The 12,594-nt window shown below is 45.9% G+C and overlaps 1 protein-coding gene across 1 annotated transcript in view; it reads left to right on the top strand.

Moving 5' to 3' along the window:
* Nucleotides 1-11,408, top strand: part of atp8b1 (ATPase phospholipid transporting 8B1) — a 67,532-nt gene extending 56,124 nt beyond the window's left edge. The window contains exons 16-30 of the mRNA XM_080509749.1: nt 27-183; nt 518-706; nt 811-923; nt 1,033-1,197; nt 1,325-1,436; nt 1,546-1,621; nt 3,298-3,430; nt 3,767-3,895; nt 3,983-4,139; nt 4,231-4,454; nt 4,666-4,749; nt 4,933-5,178; nt 5,692-5,830; nt 7,934-8,064; nt 10,017-11,408. Coding sequence (XP_080365875.1) covers nt 27-183; nt 518-706; nt 811-923; nt 1,033-1,197; nt 1,325-1,436; nt 1,546-1,621; nt 3,298-3,430; nt 3,767-3,895; nt 3,983-4,139; nt 4,231-4,454; nt 4,666-4,749; nt 4,933-5,178; nt 5,692-5,830; nt 7,934-8,064; nt 10,017-10,250 — 2,289 coding nt within the window. The 3' untranslated portion in view covers nt 10,251-11,408. The remainder of the gene's footprint in view (nt 1-26; nt 184-517; nt 707-810; nt 924-1,032; nt 1,198-1,324; nt 1,437-1,545; nt 1,622-3,297; nt 3,431-3,766; nt 3,896-3,982; nt 4,140-4,230; nt 4,455-4,665; nt 4,750-4,932; nt 5,179-5,691; nt 5,831-7,933; nt 8,065-10,016) is intronic.
* The last annotated feature ends 1,186 nt before the right edge of the window (nt 11,409-12,594 follow it).

The raw sequence follows: 12,594 nt of genomic DNA, 5'->3' as shown, positions 1-12,594 counted from the left end.
AACAAAAACCTTTGTGGTCTCATCAGCCGGTGGACTGGAGCTGGAACCGCCTGGCTGACAAAAAGTTCCCCTTCATGGATCATCTACTGGTAGCAAATGTCCGATCCAAGAAGGATAAAGAGGCCAATGAGTTCTTCAAACTGCTGTCCCTCTGTCACACGGTGATGGTGGAAAACAAAGATGGTGAATACTGCAGTTCATTACGGTTTGAGAGAAGAAACCAGTCCCACTGAAGGGCAGATAACCCAAACTACCCTGCATAGGGCTGTAAAGATGCTGTCGTTGTCTTTATTGCACGTCACTTGTAATATTTAGACAAACATGGTGAGAAAGATTCCAGGTCGGCAGCATGTTTAACACGTGTTAATTCACTAAAACCTGAACATCCACTGATGCTATCACTGGCTCGCTTTTCCACCATGAGCATTCAGAGAAGCTCAGTGTAAAACTGTACAGGAGACCTTGTAAAACTGATCCATACATCACTTTTTAAATGAGTTTCCTGCGTCTCTGTCAGGCGATCTGGTGTACCAGGCAGCGTCTCCTGACGAGGGCGCTCTGGTGACGGCAGCCAGGAACTTCGGCTACGTCTTCCTTTCCCGCACACAAGACACCATCACCATCAGGGAGATGGAGCAAGAAACAACTTATGAGATGTTGGCACTGCTCGACTTCAACTCAGACCGCAAGCGCATGTCCATCATATGTACGCACTCACACACACGCACACACACACACCCTGCAGTATATTTTCAAGGGTGCCATTTCATCCCTCATCCTCCACTCCTCATCCTGTCATTTCTCCTCCAGTGAAGTTTCCTGATGGTCGTATTCGTCTGTACTGTAAAGGAGCAGACACTGTTGTGTATGAGCGACTCTCTCCAAACACGAGATACAAGGAGAGCACACAGACGGCTCTGGATGTGAGTTCACCTTCTCTCTTGTGTTCAGGGTCTTCCTCCACTTGATGCGGCTGCGTTTGGATCGTCTGCCTGTTGAATGGAAACAAGTTTCTGTATTCCTGCTTCGCAGGCCTTTGCCAACGAGACCCTGCGGACGCTTTGCTTGTGTTACAAAGACATCACCAGGGACGAGTATGAAGCCTGGTCCAGGAGACACAAAGACGCCCAGGTGACCATGGTGGACCGAGACGCCGCTCTGGACCGTGTGTACGAGCAGATCGAGAACAACCTGCTGGTGAGTGGAAGATGGATCAAACATTTAAAGTCCATTTTATTACATAACTAAAGCATCCAAGCTCCAATCGAATTCAGGGACTATTGTTAACTCTGTTCAGTCTAAAGATCAGTCTTTCTATAATTAGCTGATTGGAGCCACTGCTATTGAGGATAAACTCCAGGACGGAGTACCAGAGACCATCGCCAAACTGGCCAAGGCTGACATCAAGATCTGGGTCCTGACTGGAGATAAGAAAGGTACTACAGAGAGGACTGCATGTAGAATTTAGTGGAGAGGCCAGGAGTGAAGCAGCATGCCTCTGCTGATAGACGGCTCATATTTCTTTCTCTCCACATGAAATATCAGAAACGGCAGAAAACATTGGCTACTCCTGCTCGCTCCTGACGGACGACATGAGCATTCACTACGGAGAAGATGTCAAGTAAGTTAACTTCAAATCTGTGGTTGGTTAATAAATAGTTAACCTTTAATGATCCAGCTCCTAAATCTGACATTGTTTATGTTTCTCAAAGACGTTTAGTCCAGTGACGGACAGGTGACATGTCCTCAGTATCTTTAGCTTTTCACTCGGGACATGGAACATTATCCAGCTGATGAAAAGTGCTAGAATATACCGTATTTTCCACACTATAAGGCACCTAAATACCTGAAATTTTCTCAAAAGCTGCCAGTGCACCTTATCACCTGGTGCGCCTTATATATGGAAGAATTGCTCTACTCAAGACTGCTATTTGACAGCTGAACAACCAGAAGCTTTTATTTTGACAACTCTAACTTGGCAACCGGATCTTCAGAGCGGACGACACTCCACACAACACCTTCATCACTCATGGTTGCACACCAACATTCTAACAAACCAAAATAAACTAGATGAAATAATGACTCCCTAAACTGGGGAACAAAAACACATAAACACAATCAACACAACACCAAGCCCAACAACAACCCACAATAACCTCCAACAACACAAAACATGAATTCCCATCATGCCTTGCATCCTGAGCTCCTCAGTGCAGCCGATAGCTGCAATGAATTATGGGAGTTTCTGTTTGTGGTGTTTTAAATGCAATTATTGGGGGTTCTATTTGGTTTGTGGTGTCGGTAATAATTGTGTTGTGTTGTGTTTTTGTTGCTTAGTTCATGTAGTTTAGTTTATTACCGGTAGTTGTAAGTTGTCAACCAGCAGTGAAGAAGGTTTTGTGTGTAGTGTCGTCCTGGCATAGGCTGCAGGTAGGACTATCAAAATAAAGTGCGTGCACCTCTCTGGGTGTTAGAATCAGTGGAAAATGTAACCTAATGGCTTTGAGCTATAAAGGTTGCTGACCACTGGTCTATTCCATGCGCCTTATAATCCGGTGTGCCTTATATATGAATGAAGTTGTAAATTATGTCAATCAATGTAGGTGTGCCTTATAATCCGGTGCGCCTTATAGTGCGGAAAATACGGTAATCTAACTTTTCTCAGGTTAAACGCAAACACTTAGTACAACGCTCACATCTCAACATGTTGTATCCAAAACCAGGAAATGTTTGTAACCATGCAAATGCAGCACAACGGGAGTCGCTGGAGCAGAACTAAAACCCAGCATGTCACTGGTGGCTGAACACCTTGCATGGCAGCTGTCCCATTTGTGTGTGAGGGAGAATGTGTCCATGTGATCATGAGTCATTAAGTGCAACCTCAACGTGTGTTACACTCAAACATACGCTCACGCCATCATGCACTCCAATGGAGACAGCTGGAAGGGCCTCATTTCTGCTTTTCTGCTGCTTTATTGTGGTTTCTTTTGCAAGGTTACAATTGTAGTTTCATTTGATGTTACATAAATCAGTTGAATGAGGGAGAGAAGCATACGTACAGGTAAGTGTGTAATTAGGACGCTTGAAGAGCGTGAAATCCATTCACCATTACATTAGAGATGCTAGTACTGATTTAAATAGGTGTGTTTTATGTTAGAAAAATGAAAGACCAATCTGATAGTATAAGACTTTCAGAGTCTGAGTTGCTCAAATGGGCAGAGGGTTCATCCCTCGCTACTCATTTTGTCTCTTTCACAAGCAACAGTAAGCCGTTTGTAATGATGTCTCCATCTGCAGTGAGAAGCTGAGGATCCGACAGGCCACCAGGAGAAACGTTCTCCCAACTTTGAGCCGCAGGAAAAAGAAACCGGAGGAGCCATTCTTCCCCGAGCCCGGCAAGAACGCTCTGGTCATCACTGGAGGGTGGCTGGTGGGTTTCAGTCCCAATATTAACCCAGATGTTCAGCATAATCATCAATCCTTCAGCCATTTGTTATCTAGATCATTCAAAAAGTGCCAGAAAATAAAGCAATGGAGCTTTTTGATTCATTACAATGACCCGCAGGACCTCCTCAGGACAAAGGTCCAATCACATACAAGCTTTACCAGCATTGGTTCTGTCATGAAAATGTATTCAGAGAAGGAGCTGACACACTCGCTCATCCAAATCAATCCTGAGTGACCATTATATATTTATATATTATATTTTTTGAATCACTCCTGCATGAAAGTTTCATCCTGGTGTTTTCTTGCTGCATTTCTTCAGAATGAGATTCTTTATGAGAAGAAGAAGAAACGCCGTCGTCTCCGTCTTCGTCGTTTGGGAAGAAGACCGCCTCCAAGCAACCCTCAGGATGGACAGCCCCTGAATGAGTGGGAGAAAGAGATGAGACAGGTACAGCAAACGCTTCACATGAAGGGTTACCGATACACGGTGAAAGGAAAAGTATCTGCTTGGCTTCAAGAGTGTCTGATCCCACAGATGGACTTTGTTGACATGGCCTGTGAGTGCGAGGCAGTCATCTGCTGTCGCGTTACACCCAAACAAAAAGCTAATGTGGTGAGTCTGGTGAAGAAGTACAAGAAAGCCGTGACGCTGTCTATTGGAGATGGAGCCAATGACGTCAACATGATCAAGAGTGAGGACCTCACGCCACACGACTCCAGTTTATTGAGCAGTTCCATGTTTCATTCATTCTGATCTGTGTCCGTCCTCCTTTGTCAATCTAGCTGCAGACATTGGAGTGGGTATCAGTGGTCAGGAGGGGATGCAGGCCGTCATGTCCAGCGACTATGCCTTCGCTCAGTTCCGCTACCTGGAGCGCCTCCTGCTGGTACACGGACGCTGGTCTTACATCCGCATGTGCAAGTTCCTGCGCTTCTTCTTCTTCAAGAACTTTGCCTTCACTCTGGTTCATTTCTGGTACTCCTTCTTCAATGGATATTCAGCACAGGTCAGCACTTGTTTTCTGCTCCTGCCATCTGTACACAAGCTGTGAACACAGTGAATCCCTGCCTTAATGTAGCGTCACTACGTCTTAGTCACAGAGGACAGTTGTATACATCCTTGTCTCCATACAGTGATTGCACTTGAAAATGCTCAGCAGTGACATGTTAGCTATTTCAGCTGGTTCATGCGAACTGAACACTCTCCTCTTCCTGCAGGTCGTCTTTGAGGACATGTTCATCACTCTCTACAATCTCTGCTACAGCAGCTTGCCCATTCTGCTGGTTGGACTTCTGGACCAGGTAAAGAAACTCTTAAACATGGAAAGGACATTGGTTTCAAACGTCTACATTATTGCTAATGTGAAATACCATAATGAGACAAAACGTGAAGTGTTTCTAACAAACGTGACAAAGTAAGATCATATGACTATATTGGCCCTCAAACTATTTCTTTTCTGAGAGACACTCTTCTTCCTCCTCAAGGACGTTAATGACAGACTGAGCCTGAAGTTCCCGAAGCTCTACCTTCCTGGGCAGCAGGGCTTGTTGTTCAACTACAAGAACTTCTTCATCAGCTTGTTCCATGGCATCTTCGTCTCGCTCATCATCTTCTTCATCCCCTACGGAGCTTTCCTGCAAACCATGGGGCAGGACGGAGAGGCACCTTCAGACTACCAGTCCTTCGCAGTGGTCACCGCCTCCTCCTTGATTTTTACCGTCAACTTGCAGGTCAGACGTTCTGCTCAACCTGACATTTCACTCTCATGGGTTCTTATTCAGTCTGCTTGAGATTAAATGTACTTTGTATTATTGCCTCAAAGATGTGAAAAATTTAAGTTTTATTTCTGTTTTCAGTCAATAGCTGCATTTACATGGTCACTTTTTTATTAATCAGATTAAATTCTCTCGGATTAGATAATCACATTGGCCCCTTTACATGAACACTGAACAAAATAATCCGAATTTTGTGCCGTAAACATACTTGGACTATGATCAAATGAAAGCCCGGACTACAACACGCCCTCTGATCCAATCCTATTTTCAATCGGGTGGTGCGAATATGATCAGAATGAAGTGTTTATATGGTGCAAATTTAATCGGGTTGGCATTTAATCTGATTAATTTTGGTCCATGCAACCACAGCTGTAGAGCATCTTTTTTAAAGACTGCAGAATGCGGCTGTATGTGGATGTATGGATGTTGTTTTTTTATGTGTCTTGTCCTTCACCTCTGGTTGATCAGATCTCCTTGGACACGTCGTACTGGACCTTCGTCAACTGCTTTGCGGTTTTGGGAAGCATCGCCATCTACTTTGGGATCATGTTTGACATCCACAGCGCAGGAATCCATGTCCTCCTGCCCTCAGTGTTCACCTTCACTGGTCAGTCTGCTCAGATCACATCCAGTACCGTCCAGCTTTCTCCGTCGGATCTTCGCCTGTGTTCAGTTGCTACTAAAAAGAACGCTCCTATGTGTTTCATTTTAATTTGAACTTTATATTAACAGGGAGGCTAATCAAAAACTAAAGTTTCTGACCTACATGTCAAGGATTGAAGTGCATGAAGTTCCCACCTCCAGTTCCTGCTCTGGCAGCTGTCCAGGGTTCTGAACCAGGTGACAGTTACAGTCCTCGGAGCGGAGTGGAGCGGAGCGTTCTTGTGGCTCGTTTGCGAATCACACAAGCTGCTGCTTAGCGACTCTTGGGCCGCACATCTGGTGGGGGGGGTGCGTACTATGAAATTGAATCCTGGCAGCGCCACTGGAACCGTCATCTCCTGCACCAGCGTCCCTGTTGTCTTTTATTAAGTATATCATGACAGCTCATGCACTGCCACTTGACGCTGCTCTTGCAGCATCAGAACCCGAAGTCTCTGCAGTGGAAGGGTCGTCCTCTGCCCCCCCCCCCCCCCCCCCCCCCCGACATCGTGCGGAAAAACTCACGTTGATCACACTTGCACACACTTACAACATGTGAGTGAGTAAGGACTTCATACACGAGCAGCACGTGTAAGTACAGCCTCCATACGATAACGTGGCTTCCGCACGGTGATGGTATGTTGTAAGCACGTTGTGAGCACGTACAACTCACTTACCACGTGTGCAACGCACCATGCACGCAACCGCTCACGGCCTGGCGTGGCGCGGGGGCCAGAAACTTACACCTTGCTCAACCATGTCAGTGACGTGCGTTGACGTACTCCCTCTTTGCCCTTGCCACTCCCTCCCCACGTTGTCAGAAAAACATGGCCGCCGTCGCCTCGCCAGAAAACGTACAGATTAAAAATAAGCAGGGTGGGTTGTGACCGTGCCTTCAGGAACGGGTCTATTTAGACCTTTGTCTTGAGTGAATGTATGTTTGAATGGGTGTATGTCACGCGCACGCGCACGCGCACGCGCACGCGCACGCGCACACACACACACACACACACACACACACACACACACACACACACACACACACACACACACACACACACACACACACACACACACACACACACACACACACACACACACACACACACACACACCCTTTTTTGCTCCGCCTCATTCCTACCTCGATCTCGCTCTGCTCAGGTATGTCGGTGAAAGTTCAACATATGAATAAGTAGTAGAAGGTCTCCTTCATTTCCTGGAACGCCAAGGTAGTAAATGAAGTACTAAAGACTACAAGGTGATCTCCCACGTCTAAGGGGGGGACGTCTGCTTCACACCTCTGAAGTGTCACGTATCAAGAAATGGATGGGACGTTTCTTCCAGTCAAGATACTGTGACAGGACGAGGGTATTGTTAAACAGAGAGGTGTTCCCTTTGAACTTGATCCATCAGTACTTGACCCTGATGGTCCATACGTCATTGTCAGTGTTGCCACAGTTACTGCTCGGTACCAAACGACTCACGGACCGGTCCGCGGCCCGGAGGTTGTGGACTGCTGGGATATAGGGAAGGGCCAGATCACATGTGTCTCCCAGCAGGACACCTCCTTTTCCACAGCCAGGGTTCGGAGGGCAGTTGTACAGTTGGAAGAAGAAATGAGTGGACTGTAGTGTGTTTCTGATTCCAACACTGGGTTCTGCTCTGAAAGCAGCAACAACTGAAGTCTTTGCTTCAGGAGAGAGCTTAAAGGAGCTTGTCTCAGAACGCTGAAGGACATGGAGGCCCCTGTATCATCTTTCTATTCTTTTTCTATTCTTCTAACCTCTTATCTTTATACCGTTTGCTTAAATGTTCTCCTTCTTAGTAGGAACATATTTTGACTTGATGGCTCGAAGCAATTTCTCAAAGACTCCCTGAAAATAAATCCTGGCTGTAACTGTTACAGCGCCAGGATAAACACAAAAGAGGGTGTATCCGTCTCCATTAGTTGGTGGAATTCAGAAATGCACCCTCCTTTTTGTTCATCCTGTTCCTGCAGCCAGGAGATCTTCAGTATGTGATGCAGCCGCCATCCTCCTGTCAACATTCCTGTATTTTGTGTTTGTAGGCGCCGCATCGAACGCTCTGCGTCAGCCCTACTTGTGGTTAACCATCATCCTGACTGTGGGCATCAGCCTGCTGCCGGTCATCTGCATCCAGTTCCTCCACAAAACCATCTGGCCCTCTGTAGGAGACAAGGTGAGATCTCTGATGGAGACAGGGACCAACTCAGACCCTCTCAGGGGGGTGGGCTTGGGATGTGATTTCCTTTTCCTTCCTTACCAGCAGCTAGAATTATAATTCGGGATGGATCTGATCCAGTCTCGGGTTTTGATATGAACATAATTCACGTATCGAAAAATGTCCAATCCAACCTGCGGAGATTTCTGATCCATGAAGCCTCGTCTGTGTTTTACTGTTGCTGAAATGACTCCACTAGTGTTTCTCTGCCGCTGGCTGCAAAATGTGGGATGGATTTCCTGAACGGAGGCGGGTTTTAATGAGACGCACAGTATGAGTCAGGAAATCTATTCCACAGTTTGTAGCTCGGGAAGTTAGCATTATGCTATCTGACTTTTCATGACATGTTGCTGTTTGGACGTATTTTACACTCAAACCACTGCAAAGCAAACATCAACGTGGATGTTTGTAAAGCCGTTGTACCGCGAGGCAGATGCTCTGCCGCCAGACGTCACGGTTTTAAAACGCCAGCTCGCTGAGGAGAACTTCACTGAAGGCTGCATCACAACAATGATGAGCTCGCTCCTCTACAGGTGATTCACACCTCCGTGAAGCTGCGTCCTCCTCCACGCTAAACTCACTGAAAATAGTCCCAATAGTTTGTGTTGCATTAGAGCTGGAAACACTGCAGTTTGTGCTGCGTTGATAAATAATGTCTCCAGGAATTAATAAAGTGATTGTGAGGTTTTAAAGATAGAACTAGTTTATTATGAGGTGATGACGTCACTCAGACCCCCACATTGTCCACATGGAATAAAATACTTTGTACTGCTTCCTTTTCTCACCTTCTACTGACCTCAAGTTGTCTTTTGACAGAATACATGCAAACATTCCTACATTTATTACTTTACTGTAGAGAGGAGTTTCTTACTGCCTCATATAAAATCAACAATAATAATAATAATATTACAGAAAACAGAGAGCCGGTATTGGCAGATATCCAAAATCGGGTATCGGGATCAGATTGGAAGTGAAAAAACATGGGTCGGTGCAACCCTTACATCTCAGCAATCCTTTGACTGGATTGCAAAACAAAGACGATCTGATCGAGGATCATATGACCAATGAGTTTTGGTGGAAAAACCAGAGAGATAAACTTTGTAGAGCGTGAATCCCAGAACTTCCCATTCTTTAAAGTTTTCATACTGAATTGTTAGAAAGCTAAATAGCTTGTAAAGTTGAGTGTCATCTGTTAGTCCAGTCACAAAATGTGAGATTGAACAGTAAACACAACAAATGCTGAAGGTTTTGGATAAACAAACAAAAAAAAGGTATTGACTCACTACTTCCCTCTAAAGGCCCTCCATGCTTTCCAAGTCAGCGTGTGCATAAAGTACATGGAACGTGGAAATGGTCCCCCGCCCCTGAGCGCTCTAGGGCCTGCTCCGGCCCCTCTGCAGTGGACCGTGTGCTGTAGGGCCTGCTCCGGCCCCTCTGCAGTGGACCGTGTGCTGTAGGGCCTGCTCCGGCCCCTCTGCAGTGGACCGTGTGCTGTAGGGCCTGCTCCGGCCCCTCTGCAGTGGACCGTGTGCTATAGGGTCTGCTCCGGCCCCTCTGCAGTGGACCGTGTGCTATAGGACCTGCTCCGGCCCCTCTGCAGTGGACCGTGTGCAGCCCCAATTTTGTGATGGCGTGACCCGTACATGCACCAAACCAACACAGAGCTCCTCCCGACGGGGATGGTGGACCAATGCTCATGCATGCGACAAGCAGTGCTGAAGGCCAGAAGTGGAGCCTGGACAGGATTGTGCGTACGGTCAGCAGACGCTCAATCCGGCCTTAATGCACCACAGTGACATTAACTTGTGTCCCGGCCCTTTAAAACCACCTCAGTAGTATTTGTGGGAGTGAGAAGAAATATTGGACGTGTGTCTCTGCAATGACTCTGCTGATGTTCCTTCATCCTGCAGGTCCAGAGAAACAGGAAGAAGTATGAGATGGAGCTGGAACGGGAAGAGAAGAAGAAGCCCTCCGCCTTCCAGCGCGGCGGGCGGTCCCGCCGGTCCGCCTACGCCTTTTCGCACTCCCGCGGCTACGCCGACCTCATCGCCTCGGGACGGAGCATCCGACGGCGCCCGGCGGGCCGAGGAGCGAACCAGGATAGCATCAGGGAGGTCCCGCAGAGGGACGCCGAGAACATCTGAAAGCAGAGACTGAGCCGAGCCGGGAGGAGTGCTCAGTGTGATCACTCCACGTTTCTCTGGAGTCGCGTCTGAAACGTCGCCCGACTTGGAGGAACGACCAGCCTGATGAGACGGACACATTGATGAGGCGCCGCTGGAGGCTGTGGTCGAGGCTCCACCACCTCCGCTCTGTGCACAAACTGGAAATATCAAATGCTCACCAAAGAGACATCACCAGGGTCAGAGGTCACACAGCTTCTGCATGACCATCAATGTTGTTTAACTCAGGATTTTAATCATTAAACCTTACTTTTAGCCAGTTTATCGCTGTTCCACCACTTCTGACATTATTGAATCTCTTGTTCTGTGATGATTTTAACCTTCTTGTGTGCATATGACTGCTATATTGTTTCTCTAATGACAGATATCTCTCTATATACCAGTTTTGAGCATTCTTTCCGTTCGTTACATCTTTACATAAAAACAGTGGACCAAAGCTATACTTTGTACAAATATAATATTTTAAAACGTTTATTCTAAACCGTGGTGGGTTGTTACTATGCCAAGCTGTGCAGTGGTGGTTGGATATTTTGTCGTGTGTCTTAATTCAAACACAAGATGTGAATAATCTTTTCTCTGCGCTGTTTCAAAATGCCCAAGTGTACTTCTACAGCTGTTGAAATTACTTTTCTTTTAGGGATGCCATCCTTTAACATCTTCCAAATACCTCTTTTAAAGCTGCATCTTGGGCTCTTCTTGTTCTTTGCCTTGGGTTTCGTTCTGTTTTCGATATTTCTTCTGAGGTGCCCTTTAGCCTGCATTAAGTGAAAGGAATGTAGAAACGTAACTTCAAACAGTGATGTTTTCTTGATTTGTCTTGGGGTTTTTTTCATTCTTTTTTTAACTATTCCAAAGTGGCATTAAATCTTTGCGTCATTTGTAAACAATCTGTTACAAACTGACACACAGTTTCTCACTCAATTTGGTCATCGAGGCCAAAAGCAAAGTCCCTTCCTGCAGCGACTGTTACTGTACGTTCTTCCTGGTCTGCAGCCTTACTGAGTGAATGATGACGGGACGTCTGTGGAGCTCCAGTAGCACAGTACTCTGTTTATTATGGTGTTTTATCATGAATTAATAAAGGCCAAGGGCATGTTCAGGTTTCTGCAACAAGAGGCATCCTGCTCTTTTGTCTGGTGATTTTCATGTTTTTGACGTGAGACTTCAAGGTCTGAGATAAAGTTGAACACAATATATTGAGTAACCCTGTGAGGAGTCCTTAAATGTAAATCAAACGAGTGCGGTGGGACCAAAGGCTCCCGTTGTCCCTCCTGCTCAAACAGCCAACCAACGCCCACCACCGGAGCTGTCAAACCCCTGGCCTGGTCTGGCCTTGAGTGCCTCTGGAATTATTCCTTTTTTTATGTAGTAATTATGTCTTTTGTGCACAATTGTTGGAGAAGACAGTAGAAAAGAGAGGGCGAACGGTACAAGCTCAAATCCTGCTCAGTGCCTGCAAATGTTGCCATTTCTTCTTTTGGAAAACTCTCATTTCATTTTAGGTGTCAAGTCCAAGTAATATATAATAAATTCTAACGATTGGGTTCGTTCTGCTGTGAGGCGCAGTGCTCGATTCCAGCCAGCAGGGGGAGATGTTGCACCACAGTTTGAAGACTGCGTTCAGTCTCTATCCATCTATCCATCAATCAATCTATCAATATTCCTCTTGTCAGAACCATTTCAAAGGGATCGTTGATGACAGTTTAAAGAGGTTGTAAACTTCCACACTGAGCGGGGGCCATCAAACCTCTGAAGAAGAAAACACAGCAGAGACCTGGAGTCACTCTGAACCAGGGTCGCTCTCAAACCCATGGAAAGAAACAAGTGATAGATAATTACTTTATTCATCCCCGAAGGGAAAACTGTTTTGTTGCAGCAATATGGTATATACAAATATTATAGAATACAATAGAATAGAAATAAAAGTAAAAAATAAAAATATCTGGGTATAAAGTAAAACACAGAACGGAAATAAGCACGAGATAAAAGCAAGATAAATAAATATTAAGTTGCAGTGGCAGAGCCATTAGAAGTTGGCATTATATAATAATACAGATAATAATGTGTAATAGTGTATAATACTCGTGTATAGTACTACTAATAATGGTAGCAATAATGATGATCAAATATACAGTAAATAAAGCGCTGGTCAGTCAGAGCAGTGGTTTTCAACTTCATTACAACCCTGGAGCCTCCACCGGTCTATCTGGCCTTCACCAAAACATTCTAGTGAAGCCAAACCCCAGTGGTGCGCTGGGAGCCGAGTCAGCTCTCTATCTACACGTTAAACAACGTTTTAAAGTTG

Source organism: Blennius ocellaris (genome assembly GCF_963422515.1).
Source record: "Blennius ocellaris genome assembly, chromosome: 15".
NCBI classification, from domain to species: domain Eukaryota; kingdom Metazoa; phylum Chordata; class Actinopteri; order Blenniiformes; family Blenniidae; genus Blennius; species Blennius ocellaris.
This window is presented reverse-complemented; position numbering and strand designations above follow the sequence as displayed.